This window comes from Phanerochaete carnosa, assembly GCF_000300595.1.
Source record: "Phanerochaete carnosa HHB-10118-sp unplaced genomic scaffold PHACAscaffold_3, whole genome shotgun sequence".
In the NCBI taxonomy this organism is placed as follows: Eukaryota; Fungi; Basidiomycota; class Agaricomycetes; order Polyporales; family Phanerochaetaceae; genus Phanerochaete; species Phanerochaete carnosa.
This window is the reverse complement of record NW_006767630.1, coordinates 1406451-1427786: the sequence shown is the minus strand read 5'-3', so window position 1 is coordinate 1427786 and position 21336 is coordinate 1406451. Positions and strand designations below refer to the sequence as shown.

Genomic DNA, 21336 nt, shown 5'->3' with positions numbered 1-21336 from the left:
GGTTATTCTGGACTCTGGGCTCATTGAGTGCTATCGGAAGCAAGATGAGACGGACGTGTACATCGTGGTGGGCTCGCTAAACAAAACTGTCAGGGGAGATGGTTGTCGAATGATAGAAGACGAGGTAGTGTGCGAAGTACAAGACTACTGGATGGCATCGTGTGGTCCTTGTTCAATACTAAAGTTCTACTTCAAGCACGGCGAGACGAATGGTCACCGGCCATTGTCTATGCTATACACCACGCGTGGCTTCAATCCGATTACGCCGCGACCCTTCCCGTCCCACCCAGGGATGGCTGCGCGACACACAGGACACCTAGAGGAAAGGAAAGAGTAAGCACAAAGCAGGCGAAGCCGTAACTCTAATGACTGCGGCACGAGACACGTTTGCCACGATCACGCGGAGGAAGGCGTGCAGGGGGGTGGCGTGACGCAGCCAAGGAGACAACATGAGAGATGTGACGCTCACTTCGCTCGCTGAGCTGCCGGGCCGTGGTAAACAGTCCGTTCGATGGTGGACTGCATCGCGGTAAAGAGGCACTCGGCACAACATACGTGGCCGCAAGGTGTCATCGTCGCGCGCGTGGGCGGCGAGAAACACACCGGGCAGACGTACGCAGAAAGATGCTCCGGGTTAGGGCGGGAAGGCGTCAGGACATCTGACGAAGAAGCTGGCATGGGAGGAGGCGATGATGCGGACCGCTTCCGCTTCTTGGACGGCCGAGGAAGTCTGGCCTCCGGCGAGCCAGGTAATGCGTCAACATCTATAGGAGACTGGGGCAGTGGTGCAGCGTTCTGGTGAGACGCTGATGTGCCCGAGCGTGAGCGTGTACGCGAGCTTGGTCCTGGCTCGTCGGCGAAGTTTTCTCGCTCAGACGAGATAACGGTCAGGCTCGTCTCCGCACGACCGAGTCTCCTGCGCCTGCGAGGGCTCGGCTCGCCGTTTGTCCGCCCAACAGAGGATGCGCGGTTCCCCATGAGGGTAGACCTGCTCCCCCCTCGGGACGGACGGTCCCGACCGGGATCGTTGACGTCGTACATGGACTGGTGTCGCGATAACGATGCGACAGTTGAGCCGTCGTCGTCAATGACGCTGCGGGGCGGGCTGTCTTCCTCAGACTCGGCGGGAGCGGCGGACACAGACCGCGAGCTGGGCTGTGAGTTGGCGGTAGCAGATCGCGACCTCGAAGCCCGCTGCTGACGTAAGTTGAGAGCGCGACGTGTCGTCGTCGCCGGAGTAGGCAACGGGTCCCTGGGTTGGCTCATCGTTTGAAAGGAAAGTTGGACGTAATTGCGCTCGGTATGTCTGATCAAGCCGCTTGTTAGCCGCTGCTGAATTAAGCGAAGATTAAGGCCAAGATTGCACGTCCGACAGATCCAGAGCTGTCCAGCAAAAAAAAATCATGGTGTATACTGACCAAAGTATGGCACAGATGGTCTGGAGCCGTGAGTGAGTGTACGATATCTTCGTTTCGCTCACAGCCTCCTGGCAGTAGGGAATTTGGAAGGCATTACGGAGATAAGCGCCTATAATGCACCGGCGCTTGATACTGTTCTCGATCGCGTCGCGCGTCTAACGGTCCAAGGCGGCGGTTTTGAGCAACTGGACAACACAACCATCGACCGCCTGAGGGCGCGCGACTTTCAAGATAAAGATATCGATGTCGCAGGCATGGTGAGTTACGCGCCATGCACCAGCGCAAAAGACAAGTCTAAAACTGCGACAACGTAGTTCGAGCTGTTATCCAGTTTTAAGCTGACCCGTGGACGTGAATAGAAGGTCCACGGGACGTACCTTGAAGCTTCTTTTCCCTCCGAGCTCCCTTCTATTGCAAACAAGTCGACTTGTGGTCTGCACTGGGTCCAGGTGGATTCAATCGAAATCGTTCCGTTGGCGCAGCCTCGAGAGCAGTCCCGCCTCTCGTTTGCCAACCTTCAAGCTTCGAAACCGTCTCTCACTCGTCCGTCTCGACAGGATCAGTCTCGCAGTGTCCATACACAGGTTGCTACATCCTGGCTGCTACGCTGTGTTACCTTTACGCATTGGTGTACTGGGCATTTGCTGCTTTGTGCTTAATGCCCCGGTGCTGTGCATGTATTGTACTGCCATGTCCCGGTCAGTCTTCTATGTCAAAGATAGATCGTTGCGCGTGCTGAAACAAGAATGCCCTACCTACTGTAGGTGCGCTCTGCCGGAACTTCCGGGGCTCCTGCGATGTCCCGACGCTCTCGACAGGGTCGGTAGACTTCTGCAACCCTAACGGGAGTTCCGGCGGCCTGCCTGGATATCTCCTCGGCAGCAACAGTCAGGAAGCTAAATTGTCGATTTTTGAACGGTGAGTTACCAACAAGGTTTCCTTGTCATCTTCTCACTGCAGGCCCCGGCGCGAAGAGCTGTCCGCATCATCATTACGCAGTCACAGATCCTTCAGGGCGGCGTGCAGGGTGTTTGTCGAGGCCCCCTCCCCCCCTCCCGAAACGGCTCCAGGGTGGGGCACAGTCCAAAACCTTCAACCTGTCTGTGCTTCTAGTGCTTTTTGCCAAGTGCCTGAGCTCACCAGATCAAATACCGCCCTATACTCTTGGGAAGCATCACCCCGCACGGACCCTATATATTCCCCTACCGGTCCGCCCCTCGGCGTGCTGGCCCAGGGAACACCTGGGTACAACGTAAGAGCATGTCTTCTCTTGCAGGCGCATCTCAATGATATGATTGTGGTACCGTAAATCTCGAACACGACCGCTTTTCGCTAGCTTCGCAGTTAGCTCATGCATCGTCGCTACCAGGATGGATCATAGCTTCAACCGTCGCGGCAGAATCGGCACGCCGCTGTGCGACCGACGAGAAGAGTTTAATTGCAAAGCGAAACTGCACCCTTGTAGCAGCGACGCATATGCGCATCAAGATGGAGGGCAGGCACCACAAAATCGTGAGTGATCGTAGTCCCCCGGTGGCTATGCTGCCCTGCTTCTTCTGTCCATGGTCCTCCGCATGCTGGTTTCGGCCTTCCCAGGTCTTCCCAGGTCCTGAATGGCGACAACCCTCGGAAAGTGTATTGATCAAGGATACAGTGTGTGAGTGAACTCATCAATTACTTTGATACGAATGTACACATGGTGCAGCCCGCCAGGACACAGAAATTCGAGCTGCCTTCGTGAGCGGGTGCCCCACATCCGATGGCAAGCACTTGCGGATTTGTGCGACCGACGTACAGTACTTATATCTAGATTTACCCCGGTTCCAATGTCCTTTTCGTATGAGCTGCAGCCTCGCTGAGCACGTTCAAGATGACCTGGTCGGTGCATGCCACCTGAATCATCTCCGTGACGTATTCGCAAGCGCGTTGATCTCGCCGGTGTTGGGTAAGCCAGAGGTCGCGCCTGGTCTTGAGTTCTGCCGCACTGACATGTCCACATCGAGCCGTGATCGAAGATGCATGGCCGCGGCTCTCCGGCGGATGCTGCAATATTGACAACATTGATCAGTCGCAACTAGGACACGAGATGGATGCAACGCCGCAGGTGCGCATCTCCTCCTTCCGGTGCCGGGTGCACAGCCCCGCGCCACGGACGACGAGGAGGCAGGGTTTGAACCATGGTTTTTGTGCGACGGATGCTGCGCCAGCAAATTTGCGAGTACACCCGTGAAGCTTTAGCCGAAGAGACAGGCGGAGCTGCGGACTCGGTTCGATGTGACAGATGGCATAGCTGTACCATGCGTCGTCGTCGACTCCGCCGACGGAGAAGGGATGAGGCCCGCACGACTCGTCGCCGGTCGCTGGCGGGTGCATTGCTCATCCGCGCATTCTTCCGGGGCGCACCTGTTGCGCTTTGGGCGGATTGAGAAGTTGATTGAAACACCTGTGGGCGACCCCTTATGGGAGCCGTATCTGGTGTGGGGTGCAGACGATCACCAGATGCAGCTGAGAGCTGTTGCCGTCACGAAATGGCTGATGTACCCTCGCCTGCTGCTTGAATGGTCCTATCAGCCGGAAAGGCACGGCACCACATGGTTACGTGACCCCAGTCCAACCGTGAGCCATGAGCTCAGCGGGGTGTGAGCTTTGGTCTGCGTAGTACGGTGGATGATGTCGGCGGCGGAGGAGGCGGCGGCGGATGATAACAAGATGCATTGTCAGGGTCGCGCTGTGGGCGCCAGGTGACCGGCGGCACGAGGAGGCCCGAGATGGGTCGATGGTCCCTCGTTGCTCTCTCCTTCACCCACGCCCTCCTTCTCGTGCGTCGGGCGGGCAGAAGAGTCTGTGGTGTGTCCTGTGGCCTGAACACCCGGATCATTACAGGTCCTTCTCGCACTGGAATCTGTCAACGCAAATCTAGGAGCACCATCGTCTTCCTCCGGGCCAAACAAATAATCTGTTGCCAGCTGCCTTCCCCAGTGGTGGGCATACAAGCCCTTTGATGCGCGGGGAGATACCATCAGGTAAGTGCCAGTAATGTACACATGCATCCAGATTTCAATTTTCTCCCAATCAGCGTCCCGTGAACCGTCCTCTTTCGGTCGTCTTGTGATGATAGACTTCCTGAGCCAACACTTTGCCGGGCGGCGCCCTGAGCAACACAGACTGGTATCGCTCACCATCAACAGAAGAATCGAAAATGAAATCGTCGCTCCCACACCCACTTTTGAACCACACAAAAGGGGCCTGCCGAGGCCCAGAGTAATCCTGACTTTTCCCGTTTGCTCTCCCCGTCAACTTCTCTTCTCTTCTGCCTCTCGTTGATACCATGGTCACCGACGACCTGCCATGGCCTGAACTCGGCAACGTCTCGCGCGGCGCCACCAGAGGCAACCAGGGCCAAAAGGGCGTCCTCGGCCTCCCAGACGGCGAGGGTCGCGCCATTCTCCAGCTGCGCGTCCAGCCCGGCGTGCTGCCCGTCAAGCTGAACCGCCAGGCGACCGAGTGGTACCGCATCCTGGACAACGAGGTCAACCGCGCGCTGAAGCTGACCAAGACGTACTGGCGCAAGGCGCGGCGGCGGCAGGACTACGACGCGCGCGCGGACCAGGACCACATGGAGCTGCACGAGTGGCTCCAGCAGCTGAAGGACAAGGTCATGTCGCACCTCGAGCTGCTCATGCAGAAGGGCGAGATCCAGGGGCCGCCGTACATCATGCCCGACAACGTCGAGCTCACCTTCCTCCGCAAGTTCATCGAGCGGCAGGCCGCGGGCATCCCCCACAACCCGCGGCTCCGGCACGGCCAGGTGCCGACCCAGTCGCCGCGCACCGTGCAGAGGTACATCGACGAGAAGCTGCTCGAGGGCAGCTCGACCTCGCCGTCCATGAGCTGGGACGCGGTGGACGAACGAGGTGCGAGCCCTAGAAGCTCGGAGACAGCACGGCGGCTCACTCGTTATCTCTTGCAGGGTCTGCTGCCTCGCCCGCGATGGGGTTCGGCGACATGCAGTCGGTCGTGTCTGAAGTCGAAACCAACCGTGAGTGCGCTCTCTGCATCCCCATGTCAGATCCGCCCTAACGATAATGTTTGAAAACAGGCAAGCAGCTGCGAAGCGCGCGAGCCGCGCTGAGTCGGGCACAGCGGGAGACACAGGAGTCATTCAAACGTTACAAATCCTGCCTTGATGTTGAAGCTGCGGCTATGCAGCAGGTGGTGGCTGCCGAAGAACGTCGGGACGCACTCAGTGAGTACAATAGAACCAAGAACGGGTGTTGTACTGATCAAAGAGCAGTGTCGTCGCTGATGGAAGCCTGTCGTCCGGACGGTAGTGAAGGTGAATAGCACGTCCGACGGCGCCTTCTGACTGGCATCTGATCGTTTACTTACGGCAGCGTCAGAGACCTCGTCGAGAAAGTCGCCGTATGCGGCAGAAGACCCGCAGGCATCTGCGGTGGAGCACGGCGAAATCAGGACGAGTCCCAAGCAGAGTCACGACCAGATATCAGGGCTGTAGTGAGTTCATCACGTTTCCCACACATGGCCCTCCGCTAACGCGTTTCACAGTAAGCCTAATGGTGTCCCTTCTCAGGAATCGGTCGGCGGCTGGAGAGCGATGAGGGAGATGCAGCAGCAGTGGGGCCAGCCCGATCCACATAGCATGGCGGGCGGCTCGGGAATGGGGGCCGTGGGCCAGGTATGTCCTGGACCAGATGTCAAGCTATACATTGGAGCTCACAGACGACCAGTCTGCATATCATTATTCGGCCGCAGCGCAAGATATCGCGATGGACGTCCAGGGGCTTGCCAGCCGCAAACATTCCCGCAGCTGGGACATGGCCCCAGGTAAGCCCGTCGCGACCTATCGGCACAGAGAGCGGGATTCTGACGATATTTGTCATACAGGGCAGCCAGAAATCGAGGTATCTAGCGCTATGTACTTTCAAATGGCGAAACCTTAATTCAATCATGCTGCTTTTTTTCGCTCAGGATTACCTACCGCCCCATAAGCGGTATCATCTCGAGTCGGGCGACATGGTGGGTGCATCCAGACCGACATCAGCGCTACGGCGCGTGTCGTTCCCATCCACGGCGGCATGACGCTGACCGTCATTCCCGTCTCTTGTCTTCCCAGTTCTGAGCGGTGCTTCGCTTTTTGTTGGTACGCATCACTATGCCTTTTACGCTACATCCACGCTCCACGGACGATCTCGTATTTATTCTGTAATGTAACCCCTGGCTTTCGCATTGCTATCAGAGCTGTGTATTTATCATTTCTTCGTCATCTACGTCATGTCATGTACCCAGTTGCAGCTAGTCTTTTATGTATTCGAATTGCCGACGCATCTCGGCACTCTGATGTATGTCTTCAGCTCGCGAGTCGCGAGCCAATAGAGCATCTTTCGGAGCTTACGTCTCTAACAGATGGGAGGTCGCGATAGTCGCGGCGCGTAGCCGGTCACCGTAAGCCGTGGGATTGTTCGAACGTTGTTACATACAGAGTAAGTGGTACCATCGATGGGAGCTGTTCTGTTCGATGCTGCTCTCCACTTATTTCGCCGGCCAGGGAGGAATCCGAGGTTTGCGGAACTCCCGGTTCTGCATCCTCGACATGGCTGCGACTTTTTAAAATCGCACAGTAGCCTCGGCTGTGTAGCCAAGACCAACCAAGGTACGGGTGCGGTGTGGACCCCGCCTGATGTCACCCTGCAGCCGAGGCAACCCTTGTTTCACCGCACCTGACAAGGCTTGTGGCGGGTCGTCATGTATGCCATCTCTCATGTGACGTCTTGATTGCTTTGCAATGATATTTCTGGCTTTACGGAACGCTACAGGACATTTGCATACGAGTCTAGAGACTGGAGTTTTATGAACTGCTTCTGCCTAGTGTCGAGGCTGTCAGCTTGTTCCAGGCCCTCTGTTTTTCCCTGCATGTACTGGTACACTGCCTCTTGAAGAAGTTGCGTTGATCTCTGACGTATTATTGATATGTTTGCCACCGGACGATCCTCAGGCAGATGTCGTAGCGCGGCCACCGAGCATGATGTGTGTCGCGGCACTGGACACGGTGAGCTGGAGCATGCCGTCGAGCAAAAGTGCGGTTGTTGCAGCGATCGAGGTTCGCGGCCAACCTGCGATCGAGGCCTCTGAGTGATCGACGTCGTTGTAGACTCGATCTGAGATCCAGGGTCGATGTCTAAATGGCCCGACGACCAGCTTCCTTGCGCCTGCCACCTCCTTGCTGCCACCTTTCTTTGCAGAGACAAAGCCACAGTTCGCGTCTGGCTTGTGTGTGCCCAGCACTTTTGAGGGTGCTAGTGGTGACCGCCGATGGCAACGGTCAACGCCAGGTCCAGGCCGCACACGACGAGCAGCCTCGGAGAAGACCGCCAGGTGTTCGAAGCGAGTCTGCGCTGGCAGGGGAGGCGGGCGAGCGTCGGCGACGTGGGACGATAGATTGCCCAGGAGGTGCGTCTGTCGCTGTTCATAAGCCGTTCATGTACCTCAAAGAGCACGCGGAGAATCCACGGAGACCACCGGCGTCGGGCCCAAATCACGACCGCTGCAGGCTTCGGCGGGCGGATGCTTCCGGCCGCTTAGGTAAGCGCTATCTAGATAGAGCAGGTTCGCCGGACGCCTCCCGGGGGAACGAGGCAGGCTGGGACGGGCTCGTGTCTGCAGCGTGTTCGTGGTGAGAGCTGTGCATTTGAAAACTGGCGCAAGGTGAAAATATGCCCCTCACCTCTCTGCCCATGGCTATGCTCGCCTCGTCACCCCTGCCGCAGGATTGCTGCCCGCCTCGCACTGGATGACTCCCTCGCTGTCCTCAACTCAGTGTTTCTGCCACAGCCTTTTTCTCTATGAACTCCGGGACAGGCTATTGTCGTTCCGGAGGACCCTTCATAAGAGCGGAAGGTCCTCCCGTGTGCTTTGCACTTTTTAGGCACCGACAAAGAGCTTGCATTGGGAGCTTTTTGGTTACGCGCGTGGGTCTCACGTGCAGTTTCCTGGTTCGTATATTCTGCTCGGATTCCCCTCATTTCGCCTTCTCCGCAACCTCGATATAAGCCGCTCGCCAAGAACTCGTCTCTCTTCTGCCGACTTCTCCTCAGAGCCCACATTTGAGCCATCAGCTCATTATCCAGAGCGTTCCCAAGCACCCATCGCACCAGAGTTCGTCGATGTCGGGGAGGTACAAGAGTGCGTCAAATCCATCGCTATTGTCTTCAATCTCCTCCATCTCACCTTTCCGTCTCCAGAGAAGTTTTGCAGGAATTATGCACTCGGTCACTGTCCACAAGGTGACCAGTGCAAGTACCTCCACTCGAATAATATCCCGATACAACCCACCTACCCGATGGCGCCCACAATGGTACGCCGCACATCCCTCCGTTGACAGTCGTTCCACCTGTACTGACGGCCTTTATGCAGGCCAGACCTCCCGTGTTCAACCCCAATTTTTCCTTCCCTGCGATCGCCACCGGTATGCCTTTCGGCTGGCCCGCCATGTCGCCCCCACCACCGACCGCAGAGGCAAGCGGGTACAACTGGAGCTTCCCGTCCTTCTCTCCTCCACAATCGGCCACATCGTCAGGACACTCTCAGCCATCTCAGTTCCGCCCGCTCTCGTGGAGGACGACGCTCTGCAGACACTTTGCAAAGAACCAAGGCTGGTGCCCACTGGGCGACGAATGTGGATAGTGCGTACTCACAGCTCCTCGGGAACGAGGCCGCACAGTCTGACTCCTCTGCGCAGCATCCATGACTTGTCTCTGGCCGCCCATGTAACGAACGATATCAGGTTTCCAGATGGGTCTCGGCCAGGTGACTCGCGCGCCGGAAGCAAGCATAGCCACTGCTGGGCCTATGTGCAAGGGCTCTGCCGAGTCAAGGAGTGTCCGTATCTCCACCCAGTCGCAATCACCCTGTGTAAGCTCGCTGTTTCTCCGCAAATGAACCTTCGGAATAATTTTATTTTCCCAGTTGTGCCGCATACGCCTTGCCTCGCCTGGCCAAACTGCACACGCGGAGCCCTCTGCGCGTACAAGCATCCGGAGCCGCTGATTCCCAAGGTTGCAGAGCTGCAGGTGTCTCCTCCTGCGCCGGTGCAGCAACCGCAGCCTCCGTCGCCAGTCCAGGTTATACCCACAGGCACAGTTCAGTTCCACGGCACGACCTACTTCCCCGTGCAGCGGGGAGCCCAGCCGACGCAGCTGCCTCCTGCTCTGCCCAGCTCGCCGCAATATTACTACTCACCCGCAGGTCGGAGCGTCGGTTCCGGGTACTCGCCCTATTCTCCCGAGTCCCTGACCTTCCATTCGCCCTACTACGAGGCCGTCAGCAACTTGCCGCCGCAGACGGCCTCTGCGGTGCCCCGTGCGTTCACTGGCCCCGACCTGGACGACATACACCGCCTCGCAGGCATGCCCAAGTCCACGCTGGCGCCGATACCCGAGCCCGAGAGATCCGTGGCAGAGGGCCACATGCGCGACGGTGACGCCAAAGCCGTCGTCTCCGCTGTCGCGGCGGGCGAGGAGTTTCCGTACCACCCGCCGCCGCCTGGCACGCAGCGCGGGCACGCGCGGCGCGTGAGCGTGACGACGAGGAGGAGCAAGGAGGACTCGGACGCAGACGCGCACGCGCTGCCGCTGCCGCCGCGGAGCACCCACCGCGAGAGCTGGATGCACCACCGGCAGCGCGACGAGCCTGCACACAGGGTGAGTGGTCGCCTCGCGCGTGCCTCGTGCCTCGCTCGCATCACTGATACACGTTTCTCCGCACAGAGCTGGCCGTGGGCCCCCGACGCCTTTGTGGGCTTCGCGCCCCAGCAGCACAGCCTGCAGCTCATGCTGTAGAGGGCTGTCTCCCCGCGCACACACGCCACGTTGTGTGCACGCGTGCTACGCGGCCACCGGCAGGTGATCCCTGCGTCATGCAACGAGGCGTGCCGCCTCGTTCCGCCGTCACTGGCTCCCTCTTCCGCTTCCAGGACTTCGCTCTCGGGCTCCACGACTGCCTCATGCATCCTCCCGGATACCCACACGACCCACTGACGACCCGCCGTTATCGCATGCTCCCCGTACACTTGTAGTTTTTTCTTTCTTTCTTCCTCTCATGCTCATCTCGGTTCGCTTCTGCTGTCATGTACTCTCATGGATTTCATTTTCCCTGTACAACTCGTATACTAGAGCTGCGGCTACCTGTGCCTTCCCCCCCTTCTCTCACACGATACACGCACAGTCCCTCATGTACCGGTAGTTAATTTCTTTCCGCATATCCCCACCGGACTCTTGGATATCTGTCTAGTACCATGTAGGCCGCGCACCCTCATTCGTGCTGTAAATTTTTTTCTGGTGCCGACGTCCCCGCGCGCGCGCAACCCTGTCGGGCATGAACGCCGTCCGCGGTCCCCAGACTGAGCGCAACGCTTTGAGCCCACATCTGCAAGAGCGTTCTGCCGGAAGCCGGTTGCGAGTGCCCAGCGCTCGCCGCGACCCTTGTCCCATTGTGGACCTCAGGCGCAACGTTTTGCGCACTGAGACTCAAACCGGCCGCCGCTCGGAAGAGGAAAGAAAAACCATGTCTGTGCGAGTCGCTCCGCAGCGTGCCTGCAGGGCCACTGCCAGTAGCTAGCAAGTTGCTGCGCCGTCGCCAAGTTCGTACCGGAAATACGCGAGCGGCTGGGCGCATCCCGGCGTGTACAGTAGCGTATACAATAACAAGCCCACTCTAAAGACCTGAGACACCACCGCTCGCGTCGGGCCCTATGCGAAGCCGCGCGAGGCACATGAAGAGCCCACACGCGCGCACCTGCGCAAACATCGCACGAAGCCTATCTAAGGCTATCTTGCATACAGTCCCCGTGCGCGCACGCGTGGTCGCATGCCCAGGGTTGCCACGAGCGAGTGGGGAGGCTAAACCGGACTCGGCGAGTTCTCGCGCTTTGGTCTGCTTGGTCTCCAGGTACGGGTGCGCGGAGATGAGGGCGGCCGGGGAAGTGTGTGGTGCGAGAAGTGTGTGGTGCGGGGCTTCGTTGCCTTTCGTTGCCAGCCCCGGTCGTTCGGGGCCCAGGAGCTTGTAGAGTTCGGTGATAGAACCTATCCTCGCTTGTACATATAGACTCGTATTCGTATACTTACGTACTGCCACAATGGTCCTAGGACATACCGCACAGCAAGGCTTATTCGAGCAGAAGTGTGGTCCGTTATAACGCAGCGGGACAGGTATATAGATACACGGGTACGGAGCAAAATGTATAGGACACGACAAATGGAAGAAGAAACAGAAGAACATTGAGAACGCCAGACCGAACTGAAGGGTAAATGAATTGAAGAAAAAAGACCAAAATGAGCACAGATGGAGGGATATGATGGTGCAAAGCAAAGCCACGAGCGATGTGATGGAGATTGCATGTATGTACGAGAACAGCGGAGGGGTGAGTTGCGTGTAGGGGTATTGTGATATGCAGCAGATCCGGGGAGACCGATAGACGTGGACAACTGAGCGGGAGAAGAGTGAGTGTTCCGATCACGAGAAGGGATGCTTTGGGAAAAGCCACCAGGAATTCATTGCCACATTGCACGCCACGCTTCGCGGTCGCGTTGGGCAGCGGCACAGAGGTGCTCGCGGGTGAGAACGCCGCAATGGCTGGGGTGCACATGACCAGGAGTCCCGCGCTTGAGGTCCGGCAGGAGCCACTCGCGAATGTTCTGTGCTCGGAAGCTCGACAAGCGGGGAAGCTCTGGTGTGGACGAGATTTGGATGGTGCCGATTAGAGCGGGCGGCAACGGCGTCTCAGGCGGAGGTGAAGACAGAGGAAGCGAAGGCTTTTCGGCCTGCTCGCAGGTCACGTCCATGATGGTCTCGTGCTCATCTGGCTGGATAACGCTGGGATCGCAATCCGACCCTTCTTCGTCTTCGTCAGCGTCTGAGTCCGAATCCCAGTCAAGTTCGAAAGACATGTCTGCTTCCTCCTCGAGCTCAGACTCGCTCATTTCCCGCTCAGCCTCATCTTCGTCGTCATCGTCTGACGAGAACGTAGATGGCGTGTATATCTCCATCGGCAGATCTTTGCACGCGGATGATGAATCAGACCGGTTCGCATTGGCAATGTCTCTGGGCGAGTCACTGCAACTCTGCGGCTGCTGTTCAGCCTGCTCGAGTTCCTTCTTGGGCTGCCCAAGTATTTTTCGGAGCGTGTCCCACTTTCCGCACAGGCCTATCCTGCAAGATGAAAGAATTCGGGTCAGCAACTTGGTACAGCCTCAGTGAGACATTAATGACTATGCTGTGGACCCGTCGGAACACAGAATTTGGATAGCACTGAGCACGAGGCGTCCACAAAGGACACCGATCCATCCGATTAGCACTGCCATCATGCCATAGCCCTGGCAGGCGCCCGAGCGCCTCGGGAGGACATTGGCTATTTGGTACAAATGCTGGGCACACCAGTGCCCCACCACACCGTGGTGAGACACCACCTCGACGGCTTTCGGTGGTATACCGACTGCGACGACAGGAGAAAAAGGGCGCACGGGTACTTACACTCTGCCCACGCGCTCCTTGCAGGCGACCATCCACAGTGAGTCCTGTCTGCGTCTTCTTTTTTCAGGCTGCGTCGCCTGGTTGTGGGTTTGGGGCTCCGCCTCTGCTGCAAGCACAGGCTGGGGCTGCTCGGGGATGATGTCGATGCCTTCGACGGCGACGACCGGTGGCGGGACGACGGGGGTGCTGGGGCCCGCGACAGGTGGTGACGAGACATCATCCGAGAAGAAGCTTGGGACGGGAGTTTGCTGCCACGTCTGGGAGGCAGCGTCCTGGGGGAGGGCGTCTCCGAATGCCGAGAGGACGAGTGGCGGGTTTGAGTGTGACGGGTACTGGATATCGAGCTGATCAACAAGCGATGGGCCGTCGACGGCCATCGGGACAGGCTCTGAATGGGCGTCTGTTGGGAAGACATAGAGTGCCGCGGCGATGGCCTGTTCGATGGCAATGTCAAAGGGCGATTGTTGCGGCGCATCAGCTGGAGGAAGAGAAGCGGTGGGTGAGTGTGATGAGGGGTGGCTGGATGTGAGAGTCAATCGCACCTTGTGGCGGCGTGGCCAGTGGGCCGAAGAGGCCCTCCTGCTGGTCGCTCTTGGACCTCTTGATGGAGCGGGGGGCATCGGGGTCGCCGTCGCCTGTGTCGGCGGGCTTACGCTTTGTGGCGAGGCAGTACTCGGGCTCGTGTGGGAGGAGGACAGGAGACAGCGTGGGAAGGGAGGCGACGGCGGCGGCGACGACGGCGCGGGGGAGGACAGCCCTGGGTGTGGCGAGGGGATCGGGGGCACTGCGATCGGCGGTGGGGAGGCCGATGGGCTGGGACTGTGGCTGGCGAGGGACAAATACGGTCATGGCTTGCAAGGCAAACGGAGAGGGAAGGCAAACGGAGACGTCGGTGCCAAAAGGGGACAAAGAGGGACGCTTGAAACGCTCTCCCAGACCAACTGTATTCACGATCTGAAAGCTATCTACGCTCCCAATGCTGCCTTCGCTTCACTGGCTCTTGATGCTCGCTGCGAACGCTTCTCGTCCGGGTGGGAAGTTGCGGTGGTGGCGAATGGGCGCAGAAACGTGTTGGCGGGTCGCAGTCAAGGCGAGGGCTGCGCAATCCTGCCCCCATCACTCAGCCCGGTCACGTGCTGCTTTAGGGCAGACCCATCGTGTCTTGGCTGCTCGCTGCCCCGCCGTCCTCGGCCGCGGGCAGGCGTCGGGGCGAGGACGCCGGGGACAGCGAGCGGGCAGCGGACGAGTGTCGAGCACAGCACGATAGGGGACGCGGACGTGCGGAGAGGCTGGACGGTTTCGCTACGATCGCCAATCTCGGATCCGGGGCTGCCACCACCACAAATATGTTGAAGCGGCCCCGAAGCGCTGCAGCGATCGCCCAGCCCGGAAGGAGAAAAGAACTTCGTCCCTGTCACATGCAACACGACGATCTCTTCTCTCCATTCCACCCAGTTCCCACTGTCCATTGCACTCGTACTGAATCCTTGTTGACATACTTACAAAAAGAAAGGATTAAGAAAGAAAGAAAGAAAAAAAGTCCTCGGGTATGAAAAACCACATCGTCTGTCTGCTACAGTCTTACAAGAATCTATCGAACACTGGGCTCTCCGTAGCGCAACGCTTGCTGTTGTTGTGCAGACTGCGGCGCCGGGCCTCCCGCCGCATAGGGATTCATCAGCGTCGCCTCCCGCGCGCCAGGCCCCGCCGGGGCACCCGTCTCCCCAAATCGAGCCTGCGTCGGCGTCTGTTCTGGCGGCAGGTAGTTGCCGCTCGCCGTCGGCATGACAGGAGAACTGCCTAGAGATCGCATCGGCGGTGCGCTCTGAGGCACGAACTGCGGTGGAGGTCCCGGTGGCGGAGGGAAACGCGCAGACTGCGTCGCCGCAGCATACGGATCCTGGTAAGGCGACTGACGAGACATAGGATACGCGTTAGGCCCGCCAACTTGGCCGGCGGCGTCCCATGAAGCTGTCGAACTGTTCGTATTCTGCCTGAGCGGCGTCGAACGTTGGCCATCGTTGCGTTCGCTCATGTATGGCGCAGGCGATGACGACTGAGACGATTTGGCGCTAGCTACCTGGCCGAGGGGCTTTCGTGGCTGAGGCGCATGCAGTGTCGGGTCTGGAGCATAACCAACGGCGCGACCGCTGCTGTCCCATTGTTGATACGTCGAGTCCTTGGCAAAGTTTGCCGTAAGTGGGAGTTCCGAGTCAGACTTACGAGGATCGAGGGAAACCGTGGACTGTAGCACAGCAGCGTTGCCGTACGGAAGGTCGCCGCCGCTTGCTTCGAGCTTCGCTTGCCTATTAATTCGATCTAAGTCACGTAGGTATTGCAGGTCATGCGTGGAGGTGCATACCTCGCTTTGCGCCTCTCGTAGATTACTTCCGGCTTGACCTTGGCCATCAGCTTATAGATGTACCACATTGCGACAAAAGTCACAATGGTAGTAAAGGCAATCACAACATATTTAATGATATTGTCTTTGGTGCTAGATTGCCCTGCAAAATGGGGAGATTGGTTCCGTCAGCATCGCATGTAGTCAATTCAAAGGTGGCAATCGCATACCGTCCTCAGAGTCTTCAAGGGCAACACCCAAGTATACCGTGATGAATTGCTTGGGCAACGTAAGGAAGGCAGCTAACATGAACGTCCAGATGCTCATGCCGCATGATGAGAAGACCGCAGTCGTGACTACGAGAACAACGTGAGATACTGCATCATCAGAGCCAAGTGAATTGTGTACGTACAGTGCCCCGGAATGGCGCTAAATCGGGCAATGACTGCGATCTTGAAGCCACCATCGCGGACAATTCGGGCAAGGCAGGCATACGAAATCTGCGTCTGCTCATACTTCTTGCCTCGTGCGGAGCAGCAGTACCTGAACGCGCTGCGAGGGCATGAGCACCAGTATGTTTATAATAGATAGAGACGCACTAGAAGTTGCCAATTTCACCGACGAAAGTGCCCGCCGCAGTGATGGCAAACCCTGGCCACAGACCCCAGACAACTCCACACAGAATTGCGAGGATTTCGTGCCCAAACAGCTGTGGAACACGATGGCCGACGTTAACACAAACATAAGCATCTCGACTTGGATTTTGCTTACTGGGGGGAACGAGATGACGAAGAAAATGGCTATAGGTATTAGCCAGCCTGCTGGTAAACTAGAAGCACGCGTTAGCAATCGGCTGTACAACAGGGTCCACCCCAAAAGCACTTGGCGCCTGCGAATCTAAGCGAAGATCTGACGACGTCAACCGAAGTACGGCGAGCGCCACATCCGTGCAGCGCTGTGGAACATGCTAACTTGGCATGGTGCTAAAATATGTCCGCATAGCTACGAATGCTATAGAGACAGGAAGACTTCGCGCAACGAAAATCTGCTCGGGGCGCATTACGGCATGGGCTGCTGTTCACTCACTTTTTCATCCAATTCGCGGCGGGCTGGAGCCAGTTCACGATTTGTTCGTGGTAGACGGTGAACAGTATGCTGATGATAAGAACAATGCCACCAATAACGTAGTACCCTACAGAGCGGCATATGATTAGCATACGACGGCCCAGGGGAGCCATCCTTAGTGGAACGCACATAGCCATTCTCTCCGGATCCAGTACTTCCGAGACTTCATAGCTTCCAAGTCGAACAGGTGCTTTTTGCTGAGCTCCGCCATCTCACTGGGAGTAGGGCTAGGTGTGCGTGATATTCGGCGGATGTTGACATCTGCCGTACTATAGTTGTTCGCCTTGTGATAGTATGTTGGAGAGCTCGAAACAGAGGCGCTTGGGTCGTGCGGAGGTGGATAGCCGGGGGAAGCGTTCATCATGGATAGTTATGGTATCGGTACGTTGACCGAGGGTGCAGATGATTGCTAGTACGAGGTAGAGAGCGAGTTTTCGGCGTTGGCAACGGCTCTGAAATCGTTACTGTTCGTGCAGAATAATGATACGGAGGACCGAGGCCAGCAAGCGGTCGTGTGAAGGGGTGCCGAGAACAAGTGGTGGTATCGCGAGTGAAAAGTAGTACAATTCAGCTCAGCTGACAGCTAAGCAAGAGGGTGTGGTCGTAACTTTGAGGAAAACGGGTGAGGGGTACTCGTCGTGGGTCGTGTCAAAAGCAGTCTGAGCTCGGTTGGCGGTGCAACGGCGATTTAGGCGCTTAGTTAGAACAACCCTGTTCTCACGCCTAGACCAATGACGGAATCTGTACAGCTCTGTGTAGCCTTGTTCTGACTGGCCCTTTATGGTGCATAAGCGGGCCGACCACAAGGCCCGACGGGGCGTTTTTGTCATTCACATAAGCGAAACCTCGAGGCCTCACTATTTGTGCGCTCGTTGCGATGTCTCCGTTCAGGCTTTGTTTTCGGGAGCTGCGGTTTCTGCCACAACCAACTATTCCGTTGTGCCTTCCCCTTCAAGTGTTGCGCTGCGCGACAGCATGCGTAACTGAAGACAACCGAAGGATAGCGAGACAAAGCCTAAAGCAGTGCCGCGGCACGAGTACGGGAGTGGGACCCGTGTTTTCTTGCATGTGTAGCCCGCGCTTAGGGAAGCAGAAGCCTCGGCGAGTGGTCTCTAGGCGGTGTAGATACGTGATTGCCAGGATGTTTGAGTGAATTCGTGGAGTGCTGCCGTTTAAGATGTTACACGTCACGACTGCGGTGTTCGCCTTAACTTGAGCGTTTGAACTGGCACGCAGTAAAGCACTGCTCCGGGCCCCGCGATATATAGCGAGGAGTCTCCAAACAACTTTGGCAGTAGACGGCCATGCTGTACAGACTTCCTAGACCGGATACAGCTACACATTCCACACACAGATACTTAACTTAACGCACATGCCTGGTTGCTTGTGCGACTGTTGACTTCAGTAGTTCAGCTGGTGATTCTTTGCACAGCTTCCTAAAACGGCAGCCGCGCCTATTGCCGAGGAGCCCGCGTCCCCATCCCCATAACTTGGTGGCGTTCCGCGACTCCGACCCGGTTTTAAGCATGCCAGCTAAGATGACATTACAAACGAGTGACTCAACTCCTACCATGACCATCCTACAAGGCCAGACGACGGATCTTAGCACACTGTCCAAGAAATCGCAGCAGTGCATCGAGAGGCTGCTCGCACATAAGGCAGAGGATATTGACCTGTACGTGCTTAGTACGTGCCTTGAGAAACATATGTGGCGATGCTGAGGTACGCTCAGGAGCAAGGTCTCAAAGTCCAAGCGAGCCGGAGTCCTTGTGTTGCTTTACGAAAAGAATGGCGTTCTGAGGGTCCTGTTGACCACACGTTCGAAGACGCTCAGAACGCATCCTGGTCAAACAGCACTGCCAGGAGGCAAAATGGATGAAACGGACAACGACGTCGTTGAGACTGCGGTAGGTAGAGGCCAGTTAACGTATCTACCCTGTTCCTAAAGATCCCTATGTAACGCAGTACAGGGAAGCATTTGAAGAAGTTGGCTTACCTCTGCACCATTCCAGCATCTATACGCTATGCGTTCTTCGGCCTTTCATATCATTAACGAGACTCCTGGTATCCCCAGTCGTTGCTCTTCTCACGGACATATCTGTGCTCCACAGGCTCGTACCTTCCGAAGGCGAGGTTGAGGCTATATTTGATCACCCCCTTGAAGCCTTCCTGGATCCCCATCTCAGTCAACAGGAAGACTTGGTGGCCATTGGGAGCGAACCATGGCCTTCAGATGAACAATTCTACGTGAGTCTAGAGTGTTCAATGTCATCAAGTTTTCAATAACATCATTCACGCGCAGAACCATACTGATAGCCAGTGGACATGGCTGGGTAACTCATGGTACAGAATGCACCGCTTCCGATCCACAGCATCTGCGATCAAGGGTCTTACTGCCGAAATATTGGTCAGTTATCTTGCGTGTTGTTTCTTACGTGCTCATTGCCGTGTCGTCCGTCTTCAATATCTAGATCATGACCGCAGTCATCTCCTATGGACGCTCGCCGTCATATTCGCGATACGCCCTGGGGCAACCCACAACGTTCTCTGACATCCTGAACGCCTTGGGCTCAACTTTTTTCACAGAGCTGCGCGATCTGGGGGGTTTGGCGGAGCCTGTACCTGGCAGTGTGATTGTTGGCCGTGCATAGCCCGCATCTGTTTATCTCCCATAGAGCTCCGTCAAACTTTAGATCTCAGGCTCCACTGTACATCGTACACTACTTACACGATACTGTTGTTAAACCTCACCTCAACGCCCTTGTGCACCAGTGTACTCGAAATACACCAGATATTATAAGCCACTGTAGCTAATTTTCACAGGGACCGAGTTATGAGAGACGGACACGACTCCGAGGCTGTGAAGTGGGGTAAAGTCATCCTGCTGACTAAGCAAAAATAATCCAGTGTGCGGTGCGCGCGCAGCGCCTCACTCATCTCTATTCGCGACCTCATTGCTTTGCTGTCTACTCTTCTCCAGACACTTTAACGACCCACTACCAGACGACCCCCTGCTGCACGACTTGACTGCTCTCTACTCTTCGAACTCTCTTCCCTCGTTCAGTACTCCCTTTCTACAGACCCTCTCGGAGCCCCGGGCGATAGGGTGTCCTCCTTGCGCTCTGCGTCGCCCTTTCTCAACCGCACTCCATGGCGTTCTCCGACCTTGTGCAAAGTATATCATCCAAAGTGCTTCCTGAAAAGCGTGGCACGCTACCATTACAACCTTCAACGACCGGGGCGGGAATTGCGAGCGGCGGCCATGCACCATTCGAAGATGATGTACGTCTCTCACCTTCTGACGTCCGTTCCTCCTCGCGTCCATGAACGTTGTCGTCATCCACGGCTTATTTTACCACAGTGGCTATAACAAGCCGCTGTTTCACACTCTCATCCTTCCCATCGTGTTACGTAATCATCATGTTCATGTTCAACTCCAACCAACTGCGCCGCCTATGGGAGCAGAGACAGACGGCTTTCTGGTCTTGCTGTTGTTTATTCCCTTGTTCTTGGTTATATGGATATGGGTTCATACTCTTTGAAACTCATTGCTAACATGTGTGTTAACGCGCGTCCTAGATGATCGTCTCAAAGCCGGCAATCATATTCTTCACGTTGCAGATATTCTTCAACTTCATTGCGATGTGTTGTTTCGCTAGTGTAGCGTCATTCCAGGCTCAGCACCATGTCGGCCCTTGTGAGTGCCCACTGTCTGACGCACATCTCGTTCTAATGATCACGCTGTCTTAGCGGGCCTGAGTGGATTCGCGCTCTTCATCTCGATCTCTGGCATGTTCTACTCGCTGTTTTTGCTTATGGTCCCTGTCATCTACGAAAAATATGACAAAGGTGCAAGACTGGCCCGCGCGTTGAACGAGATCCGCGTCGGGTTCATCCTCACTGCTACCGGAGTTGTAGCTAGCTTGTTGATCGCGTGCGTATGCATTCCCTTCGAAACTGTGTAATTCTAATTGTTACTTCAGCTTCATCACAACGATCTCCGCGTGGACTGAGCCAGGCTGCAAGGATGCATCGAAAGACCCCAACGCAAAGGCAGGGGGTGATAGCTTCGTAAAGGGTCTCCCTGGCTGGTGTTCCACGAAAAAAGCTGGCTGCGTCTTTTTCTGGTTTGCGTTCGGTAAGCAGTTTATGAATAGTGCTTTCACTCTGATTTGACGTCTTCGTAGGAGCCTGGCTCGGCACTCTTACCCTGACTCTCCTGGATTGGCGCAACGGCAAGAACAGCCGCGCGCGCGACCCTCCCTTCGTCCCACCCGCAGAAGACGCTGCCGAACGCGATGAAGAAGAAGCGGACTCAATTTACGATCAACCGTACGGAAAGTCTATCGACGAGCATTCAGACTCCAGTCAAGGACCGTTTTCCGACAACAACCGCTACTCCGGCGTCCCTACTGTCGCGGCCTCCACTAACCCGTATTCTGGAGCCCCTCAGCTCCCTAGACAAAGCTTCGATAACTACGGCGCTTTCCAAGATCCTGCTCCGAGTGGTTTCGCTGCTACAACCAACTCACCTCCGACCTTCGCGCCACCGCTGAGCCCTCCTCCCGAGAACACGCGTATCAGCCGCACGATGCAATACGCGGACCCTTATTCAAGGGTGCGCGACGCAGTAACGCACAGTGCGGCGGCTCCGTCTCCCCCAACTTATTCTACATATAACCCCTACCCGTGATGACGAGACAACTTGAATCTCACAGATGTATTGCGATGATTACTTACGGTTACCCATTTCTACGGTCTGGCTCAAGCTCGCATGGACTCTATCTATTCGTTAAATGTCTGTTATATACGCGATGTCATACCGATTACGAGCTCTATCAAGTCATGCATATGTAGCTTTGCGCGTTCGCGCAGAGCAGAAGCAATTAATACCGATCGGTGTTAGTG

At 56.6% G+C, this 21336-nt stretch overlaps 7 protein-coding genes across 7 annotated transcripts; 4 read left to right on the top strand and 3 right to left on the bottom strand.

The window, feature by feature from the left end:
• Window position 1: 1 nt before the first annotated feature.
• On the bottom strand, window positions 2–1354 carry PHACADRAFT_206723 (uncharacterized protein). Its single transcript, XM_007393133.1, has 2 exons — window positions 470–1354; window positions 2–316 (listed from the first exon to the last, which is right to left on the bottom strand). The coding sequence occupies exons 1-2, from the start codon at window positions 1264–1266 to the stop codon at window positions 214–216; spliced, it is 900 nt and encodes a 299-aa protein (XP_007393195.1). The 5' UTR covers window positions 1267–1354; the 3' UTR covers window positions 2–213.
• A 3120-nt stretch (window positions 1355–4474) lies between these two features.
• On the top strand, window positions 4475–6824 carry PHACADRAFT_206722 (uncharacterized protein). Its single transcript, XM_007393132.1, has 8 exons — window positions 4475–5332; window positions 5389–5457; window positions 5518–5664; window positions 5713–5754; window positions 5813–5933; window positions 5985–6114; window positions 6167–6263; window positions 6324–6824. The coding sequence occupies exons 1-8, from the start codon at window positions 4747–4749 to the stop codon at window positions 6377–6379; spliced, it is 1248 nt and encodes a 415-aa protein (XP_007393194.1). The 5' UTR covers window positions 4475–4746; the 3' UTR covers window positions 6380–6824.
• Window positions 6825–8825: 2001 nt separating this feature from the next.
• PHACADRAFT_251735 (uncharacterized protein) lies at window positions 8826–9127 on the top strand. The gene has a single exon (XM_007393131.1). The coding sequence runs from the start codon at window positions 8844–8846 to the stop codon at window positions 9117–9119; it is 276 nt and encodes a 91-aa protein (XP_007393193.1). The 5' UTR covers window positions 8826–8843; the 3' UTR covers window positions 9120–9127.
• A 3735-nt stretch (window positions 9128–12862) lies between these two features.
• PHACADRAFT_251732 (uncharacterized protein) lies at window positions 12863–14120 on the bottom strand. The gene has a single exon (XM_007393130.1). The coding sequence runs from the start codon at window positions 13809–13811 to the stop codon at window positions 13437–13439; it is 375 nt and encodes a 124-aa protein (XP_007393192.1). The 5' UTR covers window positions 13812–14120; the 3' UTR covers window positions 12863–13436.
• A 433-nt stretch (window positions 14121–14553) lies between these two features.
• Window positions 14554–16789, bottom strand: PHACADRAFT_89628 (uncharacterized protein; the record flags this gene model as incomplete). The annotated part of the gene is made up of 8 exons (XM_007393129.1): window positions 14554–15268; window positions 15325–15466; window positions 15534–15659; window positions 15716–15855; window positions 15903–16012; window positions 16075–16132; window positions 16390–16495; window positions 16558–16789. 8 exons carry the CDS (start codon window positions 16787–16789, stop codon window positions 14554–14556), a joined length of 1629 nt encoding a protein of 542 aa, XP_007393191.1.
• A 1207-nt stretch (window positions 16790–17996) lies between these two features.
• Window positions 17997–19156, top strand: PHACADRAFT_251727 (uncharacterized protein; the record flags this gene model as incomplete). Its single annotated transcript, XM_007393128.1, has 5 exons — window positions 17997–18103; window positions 18161–18335; window positions 18394–18675; window positions 18731–18835; window positions 18900–19156. The coding sequence occupies 5 exons, from the start codon at window positions 18000–18002 to the stop codon at window positions 19077–19079; spliced, it is 846 nt and encodes a 281-aa protein (XP_007393190.1). The 3' UTR covers window positions 19080–19156.
• A 287-nt stretch (window positions 19157–19443) lies between these two features.
• PHACADRAFT_251725 (uncharacterized protein) lies at window positions 19444–21314 on the top strand. Its single transcript, XM_007393127.1, has 5 exons — window positions 19444–19710; window positions 20008–20125; window positions 20179–20362; window positions 20412–20566; window positions 20616–21314. Exons 1-5 carry the CDS (start codon window positions 19579–19581, stop codon window positions 21119–21121), a joined length of 1095 nt encoding a protein of 364 aa, XP_007393189.1. The 5' UTR covers window positions 19444–19578; the 3' UTR covers window positions 21122–21314.
• The last annotated feature ends 22 nt before the right edge of the window (window positions 21315–21336 follow it).

Coding starts and splice junctions, on each gene's coding strand:
- PHACADRAFT_206723 (XM_007393133.1), bottom strand. CDS start 1,266: ATGAGCCAACCCAGGGACCCGTTGCCTACTCCGGCGACGACGACACGT. Junction 317..469: donor CCGGCAGCTCAGCGAGCGAA/GTGAGCGTCACA, acceptor CCTTTCCTCTAG/GTGTCCTGTGTGTCGCGCAG.
- PHACADRAFT_206722 (XM_007393132.1), top strand. CDS start 4,747: ATGGTCACCGACGACCTGCCATGGCCTGAACTCGGCAACGTCTCGCGC. Junction 5,665..5,712: donor AGAACGTCGGGACGCACTCA/GTGAGTACAATA, acceptor ATCAAAGAGCAG/TGTCGTCGCTGATGGAAGCC. Junction 5,934..5,984: donor GACCAGATATCAGGGCTGTA/GTGAGTTCATCA, acceptor CGCGTTTCACAG/TAAGCCTAATGGTGTCCCTT.
- PHACADRAFT_251735 (XM_007393131.1), top strand. CDS start 8,844: ATGCAGGCCAGACCTCCCGTGTTCAACCCCAATTTTTCCTTCCCTGCG.
- PHACADRAFT_251732 (XM_007393130.1), bottom strand. CDS start 13,811: ATGACCGTATTTGTCCCTCGCCAGCCACAGTCCCAGCCCATCGGCCTC.
- PHACADRAFT_251725 (XM_007393127.1), top strand. CDS start 19,579: ATGGCGTTCTCCGACCTTGTGCAAAGTATATCATCCAAAGTGCTTCCT. Junction 19,711..20,007: donor ATGCACCATTCGAAGATGAT/GTACGTCTCTCA, acceptor CGCGCGTCCTAG/ATGATCGTCTCAAAGCCGGC. Junction 20,567..20,615: donor CTTTTTCTGGTTTGCGTTCG/GTAAGCAGTTTA, acceptor ACGTCTTCGTAG/GAGCCTGGCTCGGCACTCTT.